This window comes from Bubalus bubalis, chromosome 2, assembly GCF_019923935.1.
Source record: "Bubalus bubalis isolate 160015118507 breed Murrah chromosome 2, NDDB_SH_1, whole genome shotgun sequence".
Lineage (NCBI taxonomy): Eukaryota > Metazoa > Chordata > Mammalia > Artiodactyla > Bovidae > Bubalus > Bubalus bubalis.
This window is the reverse complement of record NC_059158.1, coordinates 86,502,330-86,528,903: the sequence shown is the minus strand read 5'-3', so window position 1 is coordinate 86,528,903 and position 26,574 is coordinate 86,502,330. Positions and strand designations below refer to the sequence as shown.

Sequence of the window (26,574 nt, the reverse complement as noted above, 5' to 3'; positions counted from 1 at the left end):
TGGGAGCTCACATTTACTGCTCAAAGACTTGTGATTTCAGAACTTTCTCTAGGACTTGGAGAAGTTTAAATTATATAATGAATACTTTCTCATATCATATCTTCTCTTCACCAAAAACGGGAATGGAAAATACCAGGCAATGATATTTCAGGAACTAAATAAAGAGAAACCTGACACTGGAATGAATTAAAGACCACCAATGAGAGATATCTGGGTAAATTTAGGGATAAGGAAACTGTGAAGACTGTAATACCCATCTATTGCTTATTAAAATGTCTAAGAGGTAAGGATGAAAATGGGGACTTGAGAATCTCTTTCAAATTCTCTTGGAGTTCAAGGGGGGAAAAAATCAAAACAAAACCCATATGCCATTATGAGGGAAAAAGAGTGTCTAGCTTCTCTATTAGAAAGATGGTAGACAATACAGGCTTGGATCTGTGATTGCAAAATGGAAGAATTATTAAAATTGCTCTACAATAATTCAGGAAGAGAGAAAGGATGCATTTGTCTCTATTTTTCAGTGAGCTACACCGGGTAAATATGTACAATGGTTAGCGTCTACATTATTCCTTTAGCTTGAATACTTACACTTCTAATAGCAGAGGATATTTCTTGGATTTATCAAAATGAGGAGGCAAGATCATCTGATACCAAAATTCTAAACAAACAGAAAGATTAACTAATGAATTAAGAACACATTAGCACATGGTTTTGGTTTCTTATCTCTGTCAGTGACAAGTTACATGTAGAGTTTAGCAATTTGTTAAATTAGAATAGAAAAAGAAAATGAACTGTTTTGATTTAGCATGCTTTTCAGCTATAAAAAATAGTCTCTTTCAGGTTAAAATACTAGTTTCAGGTTAAAACAAAGTTGTTTCTAATGGGTTTATTAAATACATTGGTGTTTTGTAAAATAAAAGTGCATCTTAGAATTGCTAATGTTTTGTTTTTATGATTCTGTTCTTTGGCATCTGATCTACTTATCTAGTTTGTTTATGGCTTATGTTCTAAGTTTTCCTCCAAAATGTTTTCCTCGTCTTGAATTTCTTTGAAGATGTTTAGGATTTTTAGTTGGCCTTAACACTATTTTAAAATTCTGATTTAATAACATTTTTGTAATCCTTACTGCCATCGCAGGCTGTAAGCTGAGTCCCCATTTCCAGCTCTGTGTTTCACAGAATGAAGCTAGGTTTATGTGGGCCAAACTGTTCTGCACGATCTTGTGCAGGTCCATTTAATTCGCTCCGTTTGATTTAACATCAGGTTAATAAAATTTGTCCCTAAACAATAAATTGGTTACCTTTGCTACCAAATTCAGGCTGATTAGTTAGACTAATCTTTAAAAACGAGAGAGAAAGAGAGAGAGGAGAGTTGTTTCATATTTTAATAAGATTATTTCCAGCTTCAGTAGATTTAACCTCCAAGGAAAAAAAATCCTTATCTCTAGAGATGTTTCTTCCTTATGTTCACCTTTCTTTTGTATTTTGGTTGTTATAATTATTTTAGTTGAGGAAAAAAAGAAAAGTTTTGGAGTAAAATATTTATATAGGTAGATTTTTCTTTAATTTGTATTTTGCTGGTTATTTTATGCTTTCTGATCAAATGTGCTTATGAGAACTAAAATTTTAGTCTCTTTTATATTTGAGTAGAATGTCAAACTATCAGTTGATCACGATGCTTTTTAAAAATATGTCAAACCCAGTATTTGATCTCTCCTTTGTTTGAATCAACACTAGTTAACTGGAAATGTTTTACTTCCTATATTTAAGATGCACAGTCTTTTCTCTGGGGGTCACATCCAAATATTTAATATGTTCTATTGTAATATTCAATGCCTTCTGTTCCAGGAAGTCCAGTTAGCTCTTCAAAACCCTAAGCCCTTGCCAGTCAAACCAGATTCAAGGGCCAGCAGCAGTAGCATCAGGTGGGAGTTTATTACAAGCGTCAATCCTGGGCCCAGGCTCACGGGCCGGCTCAAAATGTGCACATTAATGAGGTCCCAGGTGAGCCATAAGCACCTGCAGTTTCAGGAGCATTGCTCTAAGCTCTTCTTCAGAAGCACCCTCCACTCTCCATGCTTTTCCTGCCACTTAAAACTGGAGGAGCTGAATGTCTTCTACTATTAGCCTTTATTAAAAAATAATCTAAAATAAATCACTCTTAATGGATCCCCCCTTCCCTATGAATTATTAGCCCTTAATGGAAAAAAAACAAACAAAAACAACTACAAAAAAAGACAGGATTTCCTACTCAAAGAAACCCCTTGTTCTTAGTGGTCCCTGAACATAATACACGATCAGGCCATTAGGCCAGGGCCTATCATGGAGAGGAAGTTAGGAAAAATTCAAGATTTCTGTCCTGGGACTGAAGTTTCAACATTTTATAGCCAAACTTAAATTTTTTTACACAAGTCATTTTCAATCTGTTTGGGTTAAAGGCAAAATATATTAGTATTTCATTGTTAAAAACACAATTAATACTTAATAGTAGGATAAAATTACTAATGGGATGACGCTGAACTAGCTAGCAACAGTGCATTTTATCCAAATATTTTCCAATTAAGGTAATACATTTTATGTAGAATATTATATTTTTAGATTAAAAAAATATAAAACTAGTCATTCTTGTGATAGAACATTTTATGAAAAAGTAACATTATAATAGATTTATGTATAAAATACATACTGTCAGATCAAGTTACATTTAGTTATAATTTTATTGGTGTTTCCATGAAAAGTTACATTCCGAGAGAAATTTCACTTACTTGTCCCATGCAAATCAATGAAGTCCAGTTTCTTTGAGGGCATCTGGACGTCCTTCAGCACTTGATCCAAATCTGAATTGTTTTCCAGGACTCTCAGTTCTCAACAAACATTTGAAGCATTTGTTACAACGTGAAGAATTTGGATTGTGCAAAGCAATAAGGAACAAGTGGGTGATTCACTGATGAGACTATACATACTTCATATTTTAAGCCTTGTGTTCAAGTCATTGTCAAGACACTCTAAAGCTGAAGAAAATCCCATTATGCTAAGCACATGTTGCTCCTATTCACACACACTTTCCTAAAAACCAAACCAAGGGTAAAATATGAAAATGTTACCTTTATCATTGTTGCTGTTATGCAGAGTATAGAGGGGCAGACCAGGACCTGTTAAAATAATCAGGGAAAAAAATATATTTCAGAGCTTTAAAAGAAAAATACCATATTTTTCAAAAATAGCATTTGTTACCATTTAACTTTGATATAACTTTGACACCACTTAGCTTTGATAGAATAAATATCACAGTGGATAAGAGGCTTATAAGTGTTAGCTGATTTTCTTTTTCCTTAGAATGAGTGCAATTTGAGTCTAAGAAGTATTAATATTACTGGGAAGGTACAGAGCTCTGGAGAATGAAACAGAAATTGCACATCTGGCCCTGCTTAGTGCCTTACGCATATTATCATGTCTGAACCCATTTTTTTTCCTGTGAACTAAGCCTCTGAGACCCAGAGTAAGGCCCCAGCCTTCCTGGCTCTAACTCCGAGGTCCAGAGAGGCCACACCCTCTAGCAGGCCCTGCCCACTAGGGGTGGAGCTCAGGAGACAGGTACCCCGCCACCCACACTCCACTGCCACTCCACTTTCCACTTCCCCACCTTCAAAGGGCAGATCCCCTCCGCTGCTGTCCCCACTATGGAGGACTGGGCCAGGTGGCACATCTGCAATGTGCCTGACTTGGATAAGCGATTCCTTCCTGGCATGCGAAAGTGTTTTTCTCACACGCTCAGATCTTCACTATTTATCCCAACTGTGGTAGTTGCAGAGTGGAAGGTAATGTATAGAAAAAGCTACTTAGTGAGCTATTTAATTTTGACACATTTGGATCACACTATTAATTTTTACATTTGATCAGAACCACAGTGGAGGCATTCTAAGGACCTGGGATTGAATCCTTGACTTTCCTGCTTTGTGACTTAGGACAGCATACCTATGCTTCAGTCTCTTCATGTATAAAATTAGTATAATCATATCTACATTACAGAGTTTTATTAAGGATCAAATAAGATCATGAATACAAAACTTGAGCACAGTGCCTAATATACATAAAACACATGCCCAAAAATGGTGACTGGAAACAGCCATAGTAAAGAACTAGGAAGAAAAATATGACATTAAAGAAAATGTGCCAATGCAGAAAGGTTCAGATAAGGAGACCTCTTTTTGGCAATGGACAGTTCTTGTCAACTTTTCAGAATATCCAAATTTCTTCCTCTCACTTTGAGAAGTAATCTAGTGTTTAATGGCAGAGGTCTGTGTCTAAACCCTCTTGTGCTTCTTATGGCTGCATGACCTGTGAAATCACATTACCTCTTTGTCCAGATTTCTTCATTTTTAATAAAGAAAACAATAATAACAACAGTTACAGAAGATGAAGCTGTGAGCAGGCTGAGTCACAGGGCCCCGCCTTACGTACATTTTTCTCATTTAAAGGGGCAAGTGCATACAATTATAATTTGCATTAAAAATGCACACTAGGTGTGTACAGAAGGATGCACGTGCCTCTGCCATACATAAGCTCTGGGTACATGTGCTTTCAGCCTAAAAGCAAGCCTCTTGGTTAGAACAGGAAAGAAGGATGGCTAACTCACCACTTACCCGTGAGTGGAAAGGGAAAAGGACTTACGTGATTTCAAGCATTCAGATTCAATAGGAGAGAAGTGATCAAGGCAGAAAAAATATTTCCTAAACTGGACACTGAAAAGGAGGTTTCAGGGATGGAGATGCTGAGCCAGGAGGGTGGTGAGAAGGTTGTCCAGAGAGGGGAGGGGATGGAGGGAGCGACTTGAGAGGGACTTTGTGGGTACCCTCTGCTCAGTTCAAACTTACCGGAACATCTCAGCTGATAGTACTTTGCCTCTTGACTGAACGATACAGAGTAATACTGACACCTGTCTGGATTCAGCTCACAGCTGAGGCACGTCACTTTTGTGTAGTCATTAAGTTGGATTCTGTAAAACCAATGGTGGAAATTAAGTACTTGATAAAGGGATAAATGAAAGAAGGAATTAAATGATGCCAGGTACTAGTTTCAAAAATATCAGAATGCCAAGAAATACTCATGAAACTTAATGAGTTCATATGCAATAAATGCAGTCATTAATCCATGATAACCTCAAACCTCCCATTGTTTGCAAATATCACAAAGCATCTATAAAGTCATGCTCTTTTGATGACATATGGGTTGGTTTATACAGGAATAAAAGCATTCGATAGTAGTTCCAATTTAATATATTAGGACTAGGCAAAAAAATAAAATAAAAAATGAAAACATAAGAGCCGAAAATGTTCATTAGCTAAAAGCTCATTAACAATTTGATAAAATTCTTACTTATAAAGATTTCTTGCACCTGGCATTCCTTTATATTCATTGCTAATGTAGTATCTGGGGAGAAAACAAATGAAATGTATTAATTATGTTTTACAGAAAAAGTCAAGTATACGCCCTTGAACTCAACTACCAGCATTAGTGTTCATACAGGCACATGTGTATTAGTGCTTGCCCTACTTGTATCATTTTTCCTGCCCTTTTATTTCTCAGAAATAGGGGCATCATCTCTAAATAGGGGACTCTTTTTTTTTTTTTTAAACAGGCTGAAGTATCTGAATATGAGGATTACTCCCTTAGTTAACATGACAAGTAAAAACTCAAAAAAGTCTTTCAGAAAAATAAGACTGGACAACTAGTCTGAAGTTGAAGCCCCATTTATCTATGTGGTGGTGGTGGGTTAGTCACTAAGTTGTGTCTGACTCTTGCAACCCCATGGACGGTAGCCTGCCAGGCTCCTCTGTCCATGGGATTTCCCAGGCAAAAATGCTGGAGTAGGTTGCCTTTTCTTTCTCCAGGGGATTTTCCCAACCCAGGGATCGAACCCAGGTCTCCTACATTGCAGGCAGATTCTTTACCAACCAGGGAAGCCCCCATTTATCTGTACTATTTTCCATATTCTCTGTTTCATAACACAGCCCACTCGGTGGCAGGTGCCCTATCCTTCTGAGAGTGGCAGAGCCACTTTTAAACAGGACCTTCAAAAACTGCTTTGAGCAATGGCAAAACTCCTCTGTGGTGAAACTGATACAAAATTATAAAAGTGCCTCAGGTTCTAGTGGAAAACAACACTCCCTGACCCGCCATCTTGGGCATGGTCACTGAGCCTCCACAGAGCTTTCCTTTTGCCACAGGTGAAGGCTGAGACAGGTACAGTAGCCTCTCCAAGCCTTCTAAACATACGGCGTCAGCTGAAATCTATCAAAATGCCCCAGAATAGTTCAGTGTTCCAAAACGTTTAAGAAAAAGAGGCTGCAGCATTTCTAATGTAAAGCAGGTAAGAGCAAGAGGTAGTGCTGATTGGTGGCATGGTATCAAGTCTGCTGAGCATATGTGAAAATCATTAAGGCTTCCGTATGTTAGAAAGAAAAAAGTCCTGAACACATTCCAAATAGACTACTCTTTATTTGTAGAAGATTTTTTCCTTATTTCTGGGCAAAGGAGGGCGTGATTCTGACAAATACATCGACATCCTACTGATGATTAGAATACTTACAGATAATCCCTGGTAAGAGCTTCTATCCCAATGACCTCCCAGGCTCCTTTTGTAATAAATGTGCAATTCTGATGGGATTTAAAAAAAAATAGGTTTATTAGATTCTCTCTCTGATCAAGTTAAGGGGAGGATTAAATAATTTATATCAGGAATTCAGGTAATCTCAGGTCTTTTTCTTGGGTCTCTTTACCCCATCCTACCTTACTCCAGATACCACCGGGGTATCTGAATTAGTCTGATTATTTGTACATAGTGATCGACTTTACCACATGATTTCCACTTCAAATTAGTTTCCCAAAAAAGGAGATCAACCCAAAATAAATCATGTAAAAATACTCACTCTCTTATCTGTTTGGAAGTGACAAATGTGTTTGTAACCCTCTTCGTTGCTAATGATCTTGTAGAAGCTATTCCCGTCAGAGGTAAAATGAGGCTCTGCAGGCCTAAACTAGAAAATAATAGAAAACATGAAACATGTTAAAGCACATTAGTCTTAGCTCAGTACCAGTTTTAGTTTCAGAAAGTCCTTCCAACACCTATGCTCAAAACCCATGATTCATTTACTTGCCAAATGCAATCAGAGGGTCTCAAGAGAAAATTCTCCTAGAAAATACAGACAAAAGATTTAACTCCTAAGGGCTTTCTGGTGGGGAGCAAATGAAAGAATGGGCTTCCCAGGTGGCTGCTGCTGCTGCTTCTGCTGCTAAGTCGCTTCAGTCGTGTCCGACTCTGTGCGACCCCATAGACGGCAGCCCACCAGGCTCCCCCATCCCTGGGATTCTCTAGGCAAGAATACTGGAGTGGGTTGCCGTTTCCTTCTCCATTCCAGGTGGCACCACTGGTAAAGAACCTGCCTGCCAATGCAGGAGACGTAAGAGATGCAGGTTTGATCCCTGGGTTGGGAAGATCCCCTGGAGGAGGGCATGGCAACCCACTCCAGTATTCTTACCTGGAGAACCCCAGGGATAGAGGAGCTTGGTGGGCTATGGTCCATAGGGTCACAGAGTCGGTCATGACCGAAGTGGCTTAACATGCATGCATGCAAATGACAGAATGTAGGGAGGATTACACATGACATTCAACATATAGCAGTGGTCATTGTTAACCCTTAGGCATCTTCTATCTGTGGAGAATAATGCTATGATGTTGTGATACAAGCGTGAAAAAAAAATAGCATCAGTCTTTCAGTTCTATTAAGTAAATTTCCTCCATGTCACAACGTGCTTTCTTGAAACAGACTAATATTATTTTTGACTGTTTCTGGTTGGAGGATGGTTTGTAATTTGAGGGATGCCCCGCCCCCAACCTTGTTTCTTATACATCATTTTTTTGAAAGTCAGACTTAGAAACTCTTTAATCATTTCTGGACTAGATACCATAAGGAATGTCTGTCGTATATTTCATACGGAAACATTCATATAGTTATCATTTTTTATTATAAGCCTTCTCATTTTGCTAAATAGGATCAACAATTTACCCCAAAAAATAGTTGTATGGAAATATAGAACAAAATTTCCATTTTCTACAGTTCGATACAAGATAGTTCTCAGAACATAATGTCGTTTAAGCAGAAGAGGGTCTCTCCCAGCCTGATAAGAATATGTCTCTTTCCGACTTCGATTTCCTTACTACATTGAGAGCAGGTAGAAGATGGTCTTTTAAAATTGTTGGTTCACTTCACCCTCGCTGTTTCCTCTCTCATCAGCTCCCATTTTGGGAAGGAAGAAAAATGCTTCTGTCTTCTATTTAGTGATTCAAAGCGAATTCATTTATGGAGCAAGCCGAGGCGTGCAGTACACTTGGTGTTCTCATTACAGAGCTCGGAAACACATTCCCCTCTCTAGACCTGTGTTCACAGCCTTATCTTTTTAATACATTTCCCTGTTTCCCCTGGATGGAGTTGTGCCTAGTAGAAATGTGTGAAAAGTGGCATCTGTCTGGTTAAATACAGAGAGGAAAAAACATATTTTTTTCAAAGAGTCGTGAGGAAGTGTAGCATGTCTCTTGCCATGGAGGAAACCACTTTTCATGTTGGCAAACCTCTCCCCTCTGCCCAATCAATGCCTGAACAAAAAGGACGTGTGAATGCTCGGGGGCGGGGGCTCCAAGCCCAGCTGGAAGGGCTATGTTCCTGGACCAGGGGGCCGCACCTCTGTGCTCTGAGAGAGAAGAAATGTTTTTTAATGTCACTTTGTTTCTCTCATAAAGGGGCTGAATAGAAGTGGTTGTAAAAATTAGGTGTGATTCAATCTTCCTCTTTCACACCGCCACAGTGGCTGGAGTGCCTTCATCAGCTCGCTTCACTCCATGGTCTTGTCGCAGTGGGCCAGTGAGCCCTGACTGAGGCGTAGTGTGAGGCGGGAGAAGTCACTGAGGGGCACCTGCTTTCTTGGATAAAGTTCTGCCTCGGGGTATAATAAAGTATGAACCCACATATGATTCCTCCAAAGAGAGGGGCAGAGCGGGTGTGGTGTGTATGCCACCTCCATTCAACAGTAGGTAGTCATGTCTCCTTCTGCATTTGTGCAGGCTGTGGGCAAAAACCACGTTTTCTGCCTCCAAAGTACCTAACTTCAAACATGAGGTCAACAAGGACATTTGGTATCTTGGCTGCCTCTCAGCAACGGTTGTTTTTTAACTTTCCGGGAGCTAGAAATTTGCCTGGAGTAGGTCTTTTGTTTTATCTGCTGTTCTCTTGAATTTTCAGTTGTCCTTTTAATTTTTTTCAACTGAACATGTTATATATTCTCTATAAAAAGGTCTCGCTAGAGGGAGCATTTAAATATTATGAGAAAAAAACTAATATCTCTATTAATAACAAATAACATACAGCCCTTGTTTGTTATATCTGCATATGAAATAGCTCTGAGTATCTGATCCACAGAACAGAAAAATCCATAATTTTTACAACTTACTCTTCCAACCCAGCCAGTGGTACTTATTTCAATGTGTTGCCGTCCCTAGGGAGGGAAAAATAGAGAAATGAGATATGAATTGTATCTTTAGCTGCAATTGGTGGCAATATATGCAAGATTTATTGTACTGAAACGAAAGCTATCTCTATTCCCATATTTATATTTATGTTAGTACCTTTTACATGACTACATTAGAACATTTACCTCTCTTGCCTAGAGCTCTGTCCTGGGAGTGTAACTCGTAGGCCATCTCTAAAACTCATCTAGCATTTTCAATTCAGTGAGTACAGAACTGAAGATTACATCATCTTTCCTCCATCCCCGCCAGCTTGTTCTTACTCCTTTATTCTTCTCCAGGTTAGTGGCACCATTTATTCAAACCAGAGACCTGGGAATCATTCCAGCCTCCCACTCTTCTCACAAGAACCTCCTTAGCCCCTGTCTTCTACTTTTTGACTTCTTTCGCCCTTCTCCACTGCTTCTGCCTTAGTTGGTGTCCTGTCGGGTTTCCCAGGTCCACTGCCCTGATCTCCTGGTTGTAGACCCTGCTGTTCTGTTCTCCTTCCAATCTGCTTTCCACTCCACTCAACCCGCAGATGACTTCATCAGTCAACAGATAGTTTTATCTCATTATGATCCTCTCCTGTTTAAAACCTTGAAGTAAGCTCCCTCTGTCTTACAGGGTAAGGCCAAACCCCTCAGAATGGTACCCGAGCCTTAGCCTATATCTCAAACCTCAGCAACATTGCACCTCTCCCTCAACCCTAGTCCTGTGTATCCCCAGCCCCTGTGGGATCCAAGCTGTTCACTTTAGATGCCTTTGCACAGCTTCTGCTCATAGGGTCCACATGCCATCCTGTGCCCCACATATGGCAGCTTACTCCAGGCTGCTCTTGTTTCCTCTGTGTCGTCTCCCATCTCCCTTCGCCTGTCCCTAATCAAGTTGATTATCTCGTTTGCCCTAGATTTCCTTTGTACCTTACATATACACTTTTAGAGCACACTATCCTGATATTGGGATGATTTAATTCACAGGAAGCAAAGAGCTTGGTTTTATGGTTTAGATTCTGGCTGATGTTGTGACCTAAGCAAGCTCCTTAACATTACTGAGCCTGTTTCTGCAGTGTCTGGCTACTGTGAGTGTTCACAGTAATGCTAATTATTGTTGATCTGCATAACAGTATTCTCTACTAGAAAATAAACATTTTGGGGACAGGCATGCTACCTAATATTTTTTTCCACCCAGAGCCATGCATAGAATTCGGAACAAAATAGATATTCAATGATTGCTATATACATATGAATGAGTGGATCAAGATACAGGGCCCAAGATTTCTGAGGCAACTCTGCCCTGTGACTACCCAGAATGAAGTAGGGAGAGGGGGTGTGCAGGCACAGAGCCCATTACCAGAAAAGGGCTCATAGAGGTGTCCTTGGTATATGCCAGAAAACCTCCCCCAGACTTGCCCCTCCTGAGGCTATTGATCTCTAAGGGGCTTTATTTATTTATTTATTTTTAAATATAAATGTTTTTTTTTTTTAATATAAACTTTTTTATTCTAAGGGGCTTTAAATTTGATCCAAGAGCTGAACCTTGTGGTCTGTGGGCTGGAAAGGCCCCCAGCACGTCAAGGTTGGATTAACACTTGCCTTAATGTTGCCACCCTGTCAGCCTAGAAGTTATCTATTTACTTTCTAAAGCTGTTTACTGCTGAAAAGCAGTCATAGTCATAGGGTGGTTATTAATAATAGGTTTGTGGCCTCTTGATACTTGTTTTGTTTCTTGAACATATATTCAGCAAGTTACTCTGCATACTCTGTTTTCTCTATTGAAACATGTTTCCTTGACCTTGCAGCCCATGGACTGCAAGGACTTGGTGAAGTTTGACATCAAATTCCATTTTCTGGTTTTCCAGCCACCACCCATATCCCAAGTGATAGTCACCATAACTAAAACAGAGCAGTGAAAGAAGGTGAAATAGAAGTACCACCAGGTTATCAAATTATCTAAACGTCAATCAAGACTTATTCACTGCCTCAGGGTCAGACACAGTAGAAAGAATAGAAACTCAAACTGTATTTCCTGACAGCATTCTTCCTGTTTTCATACAGCCCTCAGAGCACATGGAGCTTTGGAAGCAGAATATCCCAATTCAGCCTTACCGCTGAGGAAATCCATCTTCCCGTGGACCGGTCATAGTCACAGATATCCATGATCGAATAGTTCTGAATCCTGCGGAGCCACTGCAACGAAATCCTTTCTTCTGTTACCCATGTCACATCACACAAGTAGTGATCCCTGAGAGGAGGGAAGGAAGGAAGGACAGAAGGATGCAAGGAAGGGAGGGTGGGGAAGAGAGAGAGAGAGAGAAACTATTTCCAGACCTTGGTACAAATAGACATTTTGCTCAATGAAATCAATCTTCATGGGAATACAATTTTCAATAGTTGTTGAAACCATTTAACACCATAGCATTTCACCCTTTCTTAGAGCACAAAGTGAAACTTAGATCTGAATGGAAATGAAAATGTATCTGACGGGAAGAAGCAGCTAGCATCCCACAGGGCAGCATATGTGGCCCATACCATGACTCAGGACTTTGCAAGTCCTCAACTGGCCTTTGGTGGAGCTGGGGTGTCAAGAGGGACCTTTTCCTGTCTCTTTTCTGCAGTCTTGAAGGAGCATTACAGTGAAGCCAGGGACTCTGGCTGAGATTTGAGTCTTTTCTGATGATTGGATGTGCTTCTCTAGAAAATTCCTGCTAGTAGGTAGAAACTAGAGCTGACCCCTTTCTCAACTTCATTTTCAAAGGGGGAGAAACACGGACTCATATCTCTGCAAACTTTGAAAATCAAATCATTGTATCATACTAATCTCTTCTCAAGTGTCAAAATATGAATCATGTGAAGAAATTAGGAAACTTTTGTTATTTTAGCATAAATTTATACAAATATCTCGAGCAGTGCAGTCTCCTCCAACACATACCTTTAAGAATTTTTGGAATTACATTTTGAGTGATAGTGAGATGCATGGAATTCATAATTTACCTTTCTGCTAGCCTCCCTAAATATTTGCTTTGGATAATTTATGTTATTTCATTTGCTTCCCACACCCTTGTGTGATTTTGTATGACTGTTCTTAAATCACTCTCGTTAGGTGTCTGATAAAAACCTTGCTTCCTTTTGTCACAAGGATTCCAAAGGAATCTTTTCTTCCAGCCCCTTCCCATCTGACCCTATGGCCGTATCTGTTCCCCCTAAAACGCTCCTTCTTTACTTCACAGGCTGCTCCCTGTCCCCTCCTCTTGTTACTAGGCTCTCTCCCCTGCTTAACTGCAGACTCTCTGAGGGTTCACGGGGTATCTCCAGGGCCTAACAGACTACCTGGCACAAAACAGGCACTCACTAAAGTTCTGTGGATGTGGCACTGAACAGACGGGGCAATCCTGTCCCGTCCTCGCCACCTAAATAGCTCTGTCCTTCCTCAGAATTGATAATCATTTCCTGTCTCCGCTCCCTTCACAGACACTGAATCAAACAACAAATATTTATCAAGCACTTAGGATGGACCAGGGGTTAGATAAAGCACTTTAAATCCTTCACCTTTATGGCATGGAACACTCACTGTGTTAATGTGCCCGGCGGTACCCGGGCCTCCAGGCTGCCCTGCTGCAGGTGGCAGGCGCTGAGAGAAAACTAGAGCCCCTCACCCAGCAGCACAGCACCACATTCACACAGAGACTCCTCTCTACTTCAGTCCTTTCTCTTGCTTATTAAGAACTGCGCCCTCTCCAGTCTGCACGGCTGGTGTCCCATGAACAGCCTATGAGGTTTCCCAGCTTTGTCAACCTGCCCTTCAGTTGACATGCTTGAACTTCCTTAGTTGTCGTTGCTGTTTAGTTGTGTCCGACTCTTTTGTGACCCCCGTGAACTATAGCCCACCAGGCCCATATGTCCATGGGATTCTCCAGGCAAGAATACTGGAGTGGGTTGCCATTTCCTTCTCCAGGGGATCATCTGACCCAGGGATTGAACTCACATCTCCTGAACTGGCAGGCAACTACTTTACCACTGAGTCACCAGGGAAACCCCTCAGGGTTTTCTTAAATATCCCTTGCCCATGAAGCTTTTTTGAAGAGATCTCCTTCTAAATGGCTATCACAGGTCTTGTGCCATTTATCCAAACCCCCAGGCTGCAGAGTCTAAGAAGCTGAACGCTGCTTCCGCTGACCCAGGAGTGAGGGCATCTCATCAAACTCTACTGCACTGAGCCCAAGGCAGAGGAGTTAAATGAGAAAATGGAAAGGCAAATCTATCTTCCTGGGGATAGGGAATAAATACTTGCAAAGGGAATGGAAGAATGAAGCACAAGATAGAAAACAAAAATTTTTGAAATTAACTTTCTAGACCAGGGGTCAGAATACTTTTTCAGGAAAGGGCCAGCCAGTAAATATTTCCAATTTTTTGGGCTACATGCTCTGTGTCACAACAGCTCAGCTCTGCCTTGGCAGCACAAAGCAGCCAGAGACAATATGTAAGGGATGAGTGTGGCTGTGTGCCAACAAGAAGAGGCTGAGATGTGAAGTTCATGTAAATTTCACGTGTCAGGAAGTATTATTCTTCTAATGATTTTTCTTCCCAACCATTCAAAAATGTGAAAACCATTCTTACTTGTGGGATCATCCAAAAATGGGTGGGGGCTGGATTAGGCCAGCAGGCCCCGGGGGTGCTAACCCTGGTTCTGTACCAGTAGTTTTTACTGTTTTAAGTCAAAACCCCTTTGTAAACTGGATGAAAATCATGTACCTCTGTCTAGAGAGAAAAAGCTTCCCCACACACATGCACACATTTTCCATGGGCTCCATGGGCATCAATAATGATAGTGGACTCCGGAAATAAACGGCCTTCCTCTTTCTAAATTTAGGCCTGGTAGGAGGAAGGGGCAGGTGAGGTGGAAGAAAACCCTGATTAACATGATTAGTGGGTCTCCTGGTACTATAAATTTATCTACTGAAAGCCGTAAATTGTGCTTCAGGTTCAGCAATCAGCCATATAAAAATCACTTTTTTCCATTTGAAAACATTGAGCAACAGAATTTGGGAAGTCTGCCAGGAAACTCACATGCGTCTGGCGCCTTCCCTGCCTGTTTCTAGATCAAAGGTTCTTGAACCTGTGTCTTCAGCTACCTTTGTTGCTCTTCATAGCCCAAGCTGTACTCTGCACCCTGGGAGGGCTCCATAAATGCGGTGCACCAGTGGAGCGGACCGTAAATTCTGAATTCACATATAAACGCACTTCTCTTTAATCACGGTTTCTCTTTAGGATTTGGAATTCAGGGGAGATGGAATGAGGGTGCATAATCCACCCCTGATCTGTGATCATGCCAGGTCAGGATGTCAGTGAGTCATGAAAAAGACATAAGGAAACCAATGGCTTAATTGTACTTTTTACAGGAAGATTTAAGTCCCCACTCAAGGTCAGAAAAATCCAACAAGCGGGATCATCGACTACACTTTGCCCTTGGTGCCAACTATATTCTGTCAAAACAGGCTGGTCATAGTGGTTGGGGGAGGGGGTGGAAGTGTGACCAGGCACTGTATAGGCAGCCTGGTATCCCCATGAGCTGCTGACTGCCTATCCCAGGTAAGACATAGTGATTCAACCAGCTCTTCTAACTTCTGGAACAGAATTAGTCCAGGAGGAATACGGTTGATTTTAATACTAAAGCAGTGAAGTAATTTCTGGACACAAGGGGAGTTCAAACCCATTTGGAGTCCACTCTGTGCTAGGAACTGGTCTAAGTGCTGACATAAAACTCATGACCACCTTATGAGGAATGTCAGAGTTCTTGTTTTGCAGACAAATAAACAGAAGTGTAGAGAGGTTAGGTAATTCATCCAAGGTCATCTGCTGGACAGGACTGGAGTCAGGATTAAAAATAAGCAGTTTTGTTTCATATATGATATTATACATGTTTCAATGCCATTCTCCCAAATCATCCATGTGGTGGATTCATGTTGATGTATGGCAAAACCAATACAATATTGTAAAGTAATTAACCTCCAATTAAAATAAATAAATTTATATTAAAAAAAATAAGCAGTTGGCTTCATATTTCCTGCTCCTAGTCACTCCCTCAGTAGAATCTCCACCCATCCCTCTGGTAAACATTGCTGGTTAGTTTCACTCTCTTAATTCTTTTCTGGATAAAACTTCTCACTCTATGAAATCTATTTATTCCTCAAGAGTGTGTATAGATAGACTATCTGAATATTACAAAGCAAACCCTATTTAAATGTGCAAGGAGAAACTTGCCTTTGAAAGCACATGACAGGGAATCCCTTTGTAAAGTGGCTGTTGCCTTTCAAAGAGGAAGCATGTAATAAATGTCTGTTGTGTGATATTAAGTCCCCTAATTTGTGTAAATGTTTCTTTTGGTATGTTAAAGATACTTAAAATAAAGTACTTATTATTAACTGGAAAGAATATTGGAAAGAATACCACTTCTAAGAGCAAAGACCCTGATACTGGGAAAGATTGAGGGCAGGAGAAGGCGACCACAGAGGATGAGATGGTTGGTGACGTCACTGACTTAATGGACATGAGTTTGAACAAGCTCTGGAAGATGATGAGGGACAGGGAAGCCTAGTGTGCTTCAGTCCATGAGGCTGCAAAGAGTAGGACACGACTTAGTGACTGAACAACAACACTAAAAGCAACTGTAGGTGGTGGAGTGATTAATTCAGTGAATCACTGAAGCGGGCATCCTGTCAGCGCTGCCACAGGTTTCATGCCACCCTCTGCTCTGACAGCAATGCCAGCCCTCCTGGGTCCACTGACAGATTGCTGAGGACCAGAATGATAGAGGTGAGGTGGAGCAGAGCTGAGGGATGCAGAGCCCAAGGCATGTGAACTCCGAAAGTGCCTCCTTTTTGCATACCTTGCAGCGTATTTCAGTCCAGTTCACTGACCTCCGGAGTGAAAATCCCAGACCCTGAAGGTCCCCACTTTTAGAACAAGGGTCCTCAATGGTTCAGAGGAGACACAAAGTCTGTATAAACTCCTATCCCCCCAACACAAAGTCACCTCAACCATCCATCTGTACACAAACTGATCTATTCACTTATTCTACATGTATTGATTAGGCACTTGCTATGTGCCAGGCACCCTTCAAGGTGCATATGTGCTAAGTCGCTTCAGTCATGTACGTTTCTATGTGATCCTGTGGACCATAACCCGCCAGGCTCCTCTGTCCATGGGATTCACCAGGCATGAATACTGTAGTGGGTTGCCATGCCCTTCTCCAGGGAATCGAACTCACATCTCTTATGTCTCCTGCATTGGCGGGCAGGTTCTTTACCACTAGCACCACCTGGGAAGCCCCCCTTCAAGGCACTGGAGATATTATTGTAGGATTGGCCCAACCCCTACCTATAAACTTGTCCTGTTTCAGTCCAGTCATGTGAAGCACTTCTCTAAGACTTAACGATTTTACGTTATCTGCTATTTTCTCCCAAATATTTTGAGCTCTCAAGTTCCCAACATAGGACTTCCTTGGTGGTGCAGATCTGCCTGTCAATGCAGGGGACTCGGGTTTGATTCCCTGGTCTGGGAAGATCCCACATGCAGAGCCCATGCACCACAACTACTGAGCCTGTGCTCAGCAACAAGAGAAACCACTGCAATGAGAAGCCCGCACACCACTACCAAGAGGAGACCACACTTGCCGCAACACTGAACAAAGATCCAGCACAATCAAAGATAAATAAATAAATAAGAAATAAAGAATAAAAATTCCCAACATAGGCAGTCAATGCAAACGAACAGTTTAATCTGATCAACTTGAACTTTTAATTCATTGAGGGCAGCCACTGGAGGACTGGCTGGTTCTCACTGGCTGTCAGAGGAGCCCCGTCTAACAAACGAGCCTAATCTTCCTGTAGGATTTCAGCTGCTGGGAGCTCTATGATGAAAGGATGAGGCCTAGAAAGAAAATCAGTGATGGGCACTGGCAGAGGGGGGCCTCACTCCAAGAGTGAGTGAATTACCATGTGACACCATAGAGGCTGCAAGGCAGCTGAAGAGGCATAAGTTGCCTGGATGAACCTGACCCTGCTGATCTTCCCAGGAGGCCAGAAAATGGAGCATCACTGTGTACTAGAAAATTTTTCACCAGAGGAACCTCAAGCCTGCTTTTAGAAAAGCTGCAGCTGTACTGATGCTAACAGAGACCAGAGCTGGATTTGCAATTTCATACACAACACAGTCCTGTAGCATTTCCAAAAACACTTCTTTGGTTGAAATACATTCCATAGAAAATACCCATAGTGAGTGAGGCAGCCCTCACCATGAGAGCAGCATGGAGAACTATGAAGAACAGAGACTTAAGGATTCATTCATATAGGGTGAAAAATAAATCTTTAAACTGCTTAAGTTTCCTGAGCTCTGAAATTCACAACTAGGCCTCAGAAAGTGATTTCCAAGTGGGGAAACGCCATCTCTTCATCTAGGAAATCGCCGTGAAAATGATAGCATAGACAGCAGCACGTGGGTAATAAATGAGACAATGTGAGCAGAGCACCAAGCACAATCCCCGACCAGTACAGCTTAATTACAGTATTCACTCTGGCTGGCAGACGGGGGCCTCTGTCCTATTTCCAGCTCCCAAGCCAACTTGCTGTGTGACCTTGAGCAAACGTTTACCTCTTTCAGCCTCAGATCTCTCATCTGTGCCTCCCAGTGGTATTCTGAGTGTTTCTGGAACAACGATGGGTTCTGCTATTCTGAGACTCCTAGGGGAAGGAGGGGGCACGGGGACTGGGCCTGTAACCCAAGCAGCCGCCTGCCATTTGCTTATTGGCACCACGCCTCTGTGTTTTATCTCACTTGCACCAAGGTTGCTGGGTCCTTAAAAACATCTGTAAGATCCAAAGTCCCTTCCTGGGCAGTCCTGAGCTTCCGCATGCTCGGCCATCCTTCTACTCCAACGCTCTTCCTCCGCATCATGCCCTGCCCAATCTGCTCATTCTCCACGATGCTTTCTTTGATTCCCCGGGTCACGGAAAACCCATCTCCGCCTCCTCAGAATGCCTCCTGACTTTTGTTTATGCCTCTGTCATAGGCGTTTTGGGAGTCATTTATTGACATAGTTTATATCCTCCACCCCATCATAAGTGTTGGAAGGCAGACTCACTCCTATGGACATCCATGAGTGTAAACAGTGAGTGCTTAATTAATGTTGATGGGAGAGATGGCTGGAGGGGATCAGACAGCAGATTTTAGAACCTCCAGGTAAATTTATACATCCTTGGACAAAGTCAGGAAAAAAAAAATAAAACCTTTTAATTGACAATTAATTTTCCCTCAGAATAAATAGGTTAATACAGATCTTTTCTAAGCAAGTGAATGAATTAATAACGATAGAGCAAAGCCTCCAGCTTGCCTGATGTAGTCAATGCAACCCTGAACAGGAAGATGCTTTTGTTTTGCTCTGATAATAACTCCAGGCATCTGAGGACACCAGCTGAATCCACAGAGGGAGAGGCACCTCACAGAGTGCTTATAAGGTCTTTCTTTCAAGTCAGAAAGGTTTGAATACAGACTCCTACTGGGTCATTTTCTAACCTCTAGACCTCATTTTCTTATCTGTATCTGGCATATAATAATAATTATTGGAGGGCTTCCCTGGTGGCTCAGTGGTAAAGAATCCACCTGCCAATGCAGGAGAGTTTCAATCACTAGTCTGGGAAGATCCCACATGCCATGGGGCAACTAAGTCTGAGTACCACAGCTATTGAGCTTGTGCTCTAGAAACTGCAAGCCTCAATTACCAGGCTGTTGGGCTGCAACTACTGAAGCCTGAGCACCTATAGAGCCTGTGCTCCGCAACAAGAGAAGCTACTGAAATGAGAAGCCCAAGCACTGTAACTAGAGACTAGACCCCGCTTGCTGCAACTGGAGAAAAAGCCTGTGCACAACAACAAAGAACCAGCACAGCCAAGAATAAATAAGTAAATAAACTTTAAAAACAATAATAATTATTATTGGAAAGAATTACTTAAAGACTAATAAAATAAAGCCTGTAATGCTCTGTATCTGGTACATAGAAAGTGCTCAATAGATGCTAGTCATCATTTAGAAGCAATGGCAAAACCAACATAAGTAATGGAAAATAGACAGCAACCTGATAGCCAAAAGTTTCATGCAGTTTAGTGTTTATAGGAAAATAAAGAAAAGGCTGAGAATTTCAAACCACCAAGCAAGTGACAAACCACCATTCAAGCAAGTGACATCTTGAGACCCATCAGTATCATGGGGCGGCAGTGGTCCCTAAAATTAATCCACAGTTTCCCTGAATTTGTCTAGGTCTTACCAGGCCCTGCAAAGACTCATGTGACCTGAGCTTCCTCCCACACTCCCCTCTCCACTCAGGTGCTCTGGAATCTGTGGCTCCTTGCAAGGCCTCTATGGTACCACACATGCTCCCTATAGGGACTTTGCACCTGCTCTTCCTCTGCCTGGCTACTGCTCCCCAAACTCTCCATGTGGCAGGATCTCCCCCTCTTCCTCCACATCACTCCTCACAGGCATCTTATTAGAGAGACATTCCCTGACCTCCCCCCACCATCACCATCACACCTGCCCTCCTTTGATTGTCTTCACATTTCACTGCCTCACATGATATAACCTTATTTGTACATGATATAACCTTATTTGTTTACCTGGTTGGTTGTCTCCCCTGCCTTGAGTGTAGGCTCCATGATACCAGAGACTCTGACTGCCCTATACGTTCTGCAAGCCCACCCCTAGAGCCCTGTCCAGCATGAAGACATGAAGTTTGTACTCAGTGAAGAGTATGTAGGGTCAGGCCACCCAAGATGGCTGTTCTCTTGCTCTCTGTACATCTCCTGCTGGACCAGAGCCTGCTCCACTTACACCCTACTCACCTGACCGACATTCCTACATACGTGCTCCAGGCCCCAGCTAGTGAGTGTTCTTATCAAAGGGGCGGTGAGGGGCATGCCCCTCTGCTGGTTTCCATGGTAACTAATAAGCCAAGCTGACATAATTCCTTCTATAACTGGCAATCTCCCCTTCCCCTCTGGGAGCAAAGCCTGCTGCCACGTCCTGTCATGTCACCAGAGCACATGTTGCTCCAGGACCTTGCTTCAGACATGTAGATCTACATTAAACCACTGATGTCTCTGTTGCTGACACTGGGCTCTGTCTTTGGTCTTAAATGTGGGCAAGTGCAGGCCTTGTAGGCTTGGGGGTTATAGCCCAACAGAGTGGTTGAATGGAAGAATGAATGATGGGCCAGGCCAGGTGACACCATGGGATGCTGCCATTGATTCTGTCACTCATTTTGAAAGTCTTCTCCCTGAGAACTGTGGAATTGTTTACAGCATGACCATTTGGGTCAAGAGTCTTACCCTATTAACACAGAACCAGGAGGAACAATTTGTTGGGAAGTTGCATTAATGTTCGGGCTGAGACTGCTGATATTTACAACAAAGAACTTTATAGTTGGATTCACAGCTCCTGCCTAGGAAAAAAACAATCACAGAATTGGTATTAATAATAAAAAAAAAGATATCATTGCACAAGTTTAAAGCTATACAAAAATGGCTAAATTGTGCCCATAAAATTATAACCAGACACTTTTAAACATTTTAATATAGATAAAATAAACCTAAAGGAGAGTCATGACATGCAACCTTCTCATATTCAGGCAGAAATACATAAATGGCTCCCGTTTAAGTAATGAATATTCATAATTTATGTACTTCAAGCAAAAAAGGATAAACTTGTTAAAATCAATTATTTTAATCTATAAATATATCCTGACTCTAGAAAACAAGACCGATGGCTAACCACTAGGAAGACTACCTGGGTTCAGCCAAAGATACAATTCACTAGTAAAATTAGTTTACCTGAGCCCAGAGCCAAAATGCTAATTAGGAAGCCAACATTTCCATTCCAAATTCAGGTTCACTACTTCAGAGCTTTACAGTCAATATTGTGACAGAAATCTATAAAATTATTTTATATATACACATAGATTTTCAATTGACAAATTAGAAATAATATGATATTTTTAGTGAGAAGGTTCTATGATTTTTTTTTGCCAGTTTACTCTTCAAAAAATAACATTCCACTGGAAATACATTCCCATATTTAGTCTCTGATTTTTTTTTCTTTTAACTTCCTCTGTCTTCCTAAAATGGCAGCTCTTCATAAAGCAAACTGAACAGTGAGTTAGTAAAAATAAAAATCCCTTTCCCCAAATTGCTTACAGCAAAAACACTTCACTATTAGATTTTCCTATAAAAAATAGTGTGGCCACTATTTTTATGACACTAGTGAAGAATCCTGGTCCCTTCCTAAATCTCCCTCTTCCTTGGCTTAATAAAGCTCTTCAGTTTTCATAAACATGCATCCTGGAGAGAGAAAAGACTTGAAAACCAAGACGTGACACTATTATTCCACGTGTGGGACGTGTGAAATTTACATCAATGCCAAATTTATCACAGAACTACTAAAACTAGTCATGTATCTGTTAGTTAGTAATACAACCTGATATATAGGCATGCTTTTCAACTTTATCTAGGGCACAATCCAACTTCTGCAAATGAGATGAGCTTCTGATTCAATTACAGCCTCTCTTTTCCTCCATTCAAATATTTTCATTCCCCCTGCTTCTTTCAAAAGCATTTTCCCCATCTTTTTCGGCTTGTCATTCCTCAAAGTTTTTGGAGAAATTACAAAACCTTAAATCACACTCTTTCCTGGGATAATAAAAATACTTTAAAATTGCCAGATGCTGTTGACTTCAGCAAGAGTAATCACAGCAAGCTGTTGAAGAGAGACTGACAATATTTTCATTAGCAGGAAAGGATTAAATGAAACCATTCTCTTCCCATCAAATCACGGAACCGCTATATGAACAGAGCACAGACCTTTGGATATGGAATCTTCACGGTCTTTGGATATTGCAGTGACTCATCGGAGTAGAAGGAGTATTCAATCAGCGGGACTTCTGTGTCGTTAAATTGGGCATATGCTAAAAAAGTGCTGTTTGGAGACCACCACAGAGCGGAATAAGCACTGAAGACTTCCTCTGAAAAAAGACAGAAATCGTTCTGTTACAAGAAGTAACTGATAAATTGGCTTTGGCATTCAAAATATTGTTCTCATTAGCTTTAGTAATTACAGTAGAGTTCAACTAATGAACCACTTTGCATTTGCTGGGCTTCCAAAATCAGAGTAATACAAATGAATAAAAATAAAATCTTCAAGGATAGAGCTGGATTGTAAAAATAAGTAACCCATTGGACCATTTTTGAATATTTTAGCACACAATATTTAATATAAACTCTACATTTTTTTCTTTATCTTATAATCCTCTAAATTTATGCCACAAAATATACTATAAGTAAATCTCACATAAGGGGCTGATTCTCCTTTCTAATTTTCAAACAGTCAACAGTTTGTACCGATTCTGCAGGGTACTGGTGGATGGTATGTGGCTCCAGGCTATCAAACCAATATGGTGCCCAGAGTTTACTCCTCTTGGCACAAAAGATGTGGGAAGGATGGATTTAGAATGGCAGGGAGCTCCATGAGACTCCTACCAAGGAGCTCCTCCTTTGCCTAGAAACTGAGAACTCTCTTGGATTAACACTTCCATCTGGTTTAAGAGACATGGGTTCCATCTCTGGGTCGGGAAGATCCCCTGGAAATGGAAATGGCAACCCACTCCAGTATTCTTGCCTGGAGAATCCCATGGACTGAGGAGCCTGATGGGCTACAGTCCATTGGGTTGCAGAAAGGTAGACACTTTTTTTCCCCTCTGCTTTCCTGAACAATGTTGGACTCATCCTCAATCTCTGGCAAAGGTAGCTCTTTCCTATGTTTATTATGGAGTCAATTCATGGGACTTCCAATCTCTGGCTCTTAAAATGCCAAAACCTCTTTCATCAACTGGGAAGAGAGGATTCAAGTGGATTTGATGGAGCCTTCTAGTCCTTATGCAGACTTAATCTACACATTTCATATTCTGCTGTGAGTGTAAAGGTAAAAGCAAAAGCATAAAAACTTGAATCTTAGAATTAGGAAATCATTTTATCCCACTTTTCTGATTTTCACAGCCTCCTGACAAAAGTTTATTTTTCAGATGCTTATTTTCAATAACAGTCATAATCATAGTAGTAGTTACAGTAATAATAATAATGATAAAATATAATCATTATAAGGATGAGAAGCTGACATTTGACGTCTGCTGTCCATGCACCAGACACTGATATCTGACATCTATTATTTCACTTAATCCTCATAATAATTCATTGTGCAGGTGAGCAAAGCAAAGTAGGTAGGCTTAAAGAGAGCAAGTCATTTACTTGGGAGCATGTGACCAATAGTTGCTAGAATCAAGAATGAATCCAGAGTTTCCTCTTTGGAATTCAAGTTCCACTGTTCATTCCTGCCTATTTCAGCACTTCTAGTAACAGAAACGGAGAAGGCAATGGCAACCCACTCCAGTATTCTTGCCTGGAAAATCCCATGGACTGAGGAGCCTGGTGGGCTGCATTCCATGGGGTCGCGAAGAGTCGGACATGACTGAGTGACTTCACTTTGACTTTTCACTTTCATGCATTGGAGAAGGAAATGGCAACCTGCTCCAGTGTTCTTGCCTGGAGAATCCCAGGACAGCAGAGCCTGGTGGGCTGCCGTCTATGGGGCCGCACAGAGTTGGACACGACTGAAGCGACTTAGCAGCAGTAACAGAAAACCTTCTACTTGATCAGGCAGCTTGCTCCTCCTTTGGCTGCTTTATACCGAGTCTCACTCGTGCAGCAATTTAGAATTCACAAAACACTTATCTAATTGAACCCTAGGTGACTCTATTCATAGACTATTTTACTGAGAAGACAACTAAGGTTTAGAGAGAGTGAGTGAATTGCCAGAGACAAGAACACAGGCCTTGTGACTCCAGACTAAGGGGACTTCCCACTAAAAACGTCTTCATACCAAACCGATGTCTCATTCCCTGTGGCTTCTACTCATTGGTTCTAATCTCAGATCAAGATGGAATTACATAAAATGCATACAGTGACAGCAAGGTAATGGTTTGTAAAGTCACGTTTAAGTACAGGTGGCAGGTAGAGTTAAATGTTTTGATTTAGTAGTTGTTTAGAATACTGAACTCTTCCTTTCTCTCTTTCATTCTTTATTTTTCTTTTCTACTGTGGTTTATCACAGGATATTGAATATGATTTCCTATGCTATACAGCAAGATCTTATTGTTTATCCATTCTGTATATAATAGTTTGTATCTGTTAATCCCAAACTCCCAGTCCCTTCCTCCCCACCCCCACCCCAACTTTGGCAACCACAAGTCTTTTCTCTGTCTGAGTCTGTTTCTGTTTCTTGATAAGTTCATTTGAGTCATATTTAGATTCCACATGTAAGTGATATCACATGGTACTTATTGTCTCTTTCTGAATTGGGAGAATACTGAACACATTTTTCCATAACAATGATGTGTCAAAACCATTATTATAAAACTACTCTGATCAAACTCAAAGTCCTAAGAATACAGGGATCAAGGGTAGGGAGAAAGAAGAACAATGAAGGAAAGAAAAGATTTGCAGCCCTACCTGAACTGGCTATGAGCACCCACTTACACACTATCCTGAGATACCTCCCATCCCACCACAGCCCCCATCTTGCCACTCTGAGTTTCCTTAGGCACCATCGGGAGCTAGTTTCCTCCCTCTAACCAGATTGCTCCATGACAATTATTTGCTGGCTTCTTTGTCTCTCTCTGGGAGCCGCAGTTGAGTAGCATTTGTGTCTGTTTCCCCAGCACCTGGCATAGCAACTGGTTGGTGGTTGGCACTCCATGTGAATCACACACCCGCTTATCAACACTACTGCCTCTGGGGGTAAGGAGTGCTCTTCTTCCCAATGATTTCCTTGCCTATCCCTTCTCATCTCTGCTCTCACCAAAATTTTCGTTTTCATCTCTAGGTCAGGTAAATGATATTCATACTCAAAAGTGATTGTTATGTAATTAACTTCATCCTAGAAGATAGAGTATTAAAAAAGAAAGAAGGAAACCATTTATTAACTAAACATTGAAGTTGAAGTGTTAGTTACTCAGTTTTCTCTGACTCTTTGTGATCCCATGGGCTGTAGCCCGAGAGGCTCCTATGTCCATGTAATTGTGCAGGCAAGAATACTGGAGTGGGTAGCCGTTCCCTTCTCCAGGGGAACTTCCCAATCCAGGGATTGAACCCGGATCTCCCACATTGCAGGCAGATTCTTTATCATCTGAGCCACCAGGGAAGCTCTTTGTTAAATAAATAATAATCAACTAGAAAATCATGAAATAATGTGAAAACAGAGAAATTGAGAGAGAAAACTATTTGGGGACCCAGGGTGGTGAGGGGGCCCAAGTTCCAGATTATAGGCTCCTCTGTGAGTGTCCCTCCCCAGGGCAACACATGGCCCTGTTTAGATCTTGCAGCTTTGTTCTTTTACTAATCAGCCTATGGATTCTCCAAATGTACTTTTTTGATCCCAACAAGTCTTCACGGTTGCAGCGGAGAGGGTGGTCCAAAAGGAGAGTGATCTGATATATGGAGAAACAGGTATGCTCTTTCTAAGTATGGAGTATTTGTAAATGTACAAAACCAATTGTAGGAATTTCCCTGTAGGGACTAAAGTCCCATTTTTAAAGACAGATCCACATTGGAACTGTGAAGCCATTCTTCTGCTTGTGAATAGCTTAGTCACAAACAGGCAAAACAAGATTCCGCCAGCTATTATCTACCTTAGAAAGAACCTTAGTGTTGGGATGTATTTATCTTAGAGATGCCCAGCTGTTCCAAGGAAGGGTGGGTCAGAGCTTTGGGAGGAGAATTTCTTTATCCAGCTCATGCTGGGGATCCTGAGGTTGTGCTGTGCTGTCCAACAAGTGTTAAAGATGCTTTTTAATATCTAAGTGACAAGTGTTAGTAAATTTTATTATAAGTTTTAATCTAACACTTGTTTCTGGTTCATGGGA

At 41.3% G+C, this 26,574-nt stretch overlaps 1 protein-coding gene across 1 annotated transcript in view; it reads right to left on the bottom strand.

Annotated features, from left to right (window-relative positions):
- Nucleotides 1-26,574, bottom strand: part of DPP4 (dipeptidyl peptidase 4) — an 85,033-nt gene that overhangs the window by 22,892 nt on the left and 35,567 nt on the right. The window contains exons 9-19 of the mRNA XM_025275905.2: nucleotides 22,463-22,623; nucleotides 20,936-21,048; nucleotides 11,667-11,802; nucleotides 9,504-9,548; nucleotides 6,929-7,036; nucleotides 6,589-6,656; nucleotides 5,376-5,429; nucleotides 4,874-4,995; nucleotides 3,104-3,151; nucleotides 2,765-2,863; nucleotides 589-658 (exon numbers count right to left, since the gene is read on the bottom strand). Coding sequence (XP_025131690.1) covers nucleotides 589-658; nucleotides 2,765-2,863; nucleotides 3,104-3,151; nucleotides 4,874-4,995; nucleotides 5,376-5,429; nucleotides 6,589-6,656; nucleotides 6,929-7,036; nucleotides 9,504-9,548; nucleotides 11,667-11,802; nucleotides 20,936-21,048; nucleotides 22,463-22,623 — 1,024 coding nt within the window. The remainder of the gene's footprint in view (nucleotides 1-588; nucleotides 659-2,764; nucleotides 2,864-3,103; nucleotides 3,152-4,873; nucleotides 4,996-5,375; nucleotides 5,430-6,588; nucleotides 6,657-6,928; nucleotides 7,037-9,503; nucleotides 9,549-11,666; nucleotides 11,803-20,935; nucleotides 21,049-22,462; nucleotides 22,624-26,574) is intronic.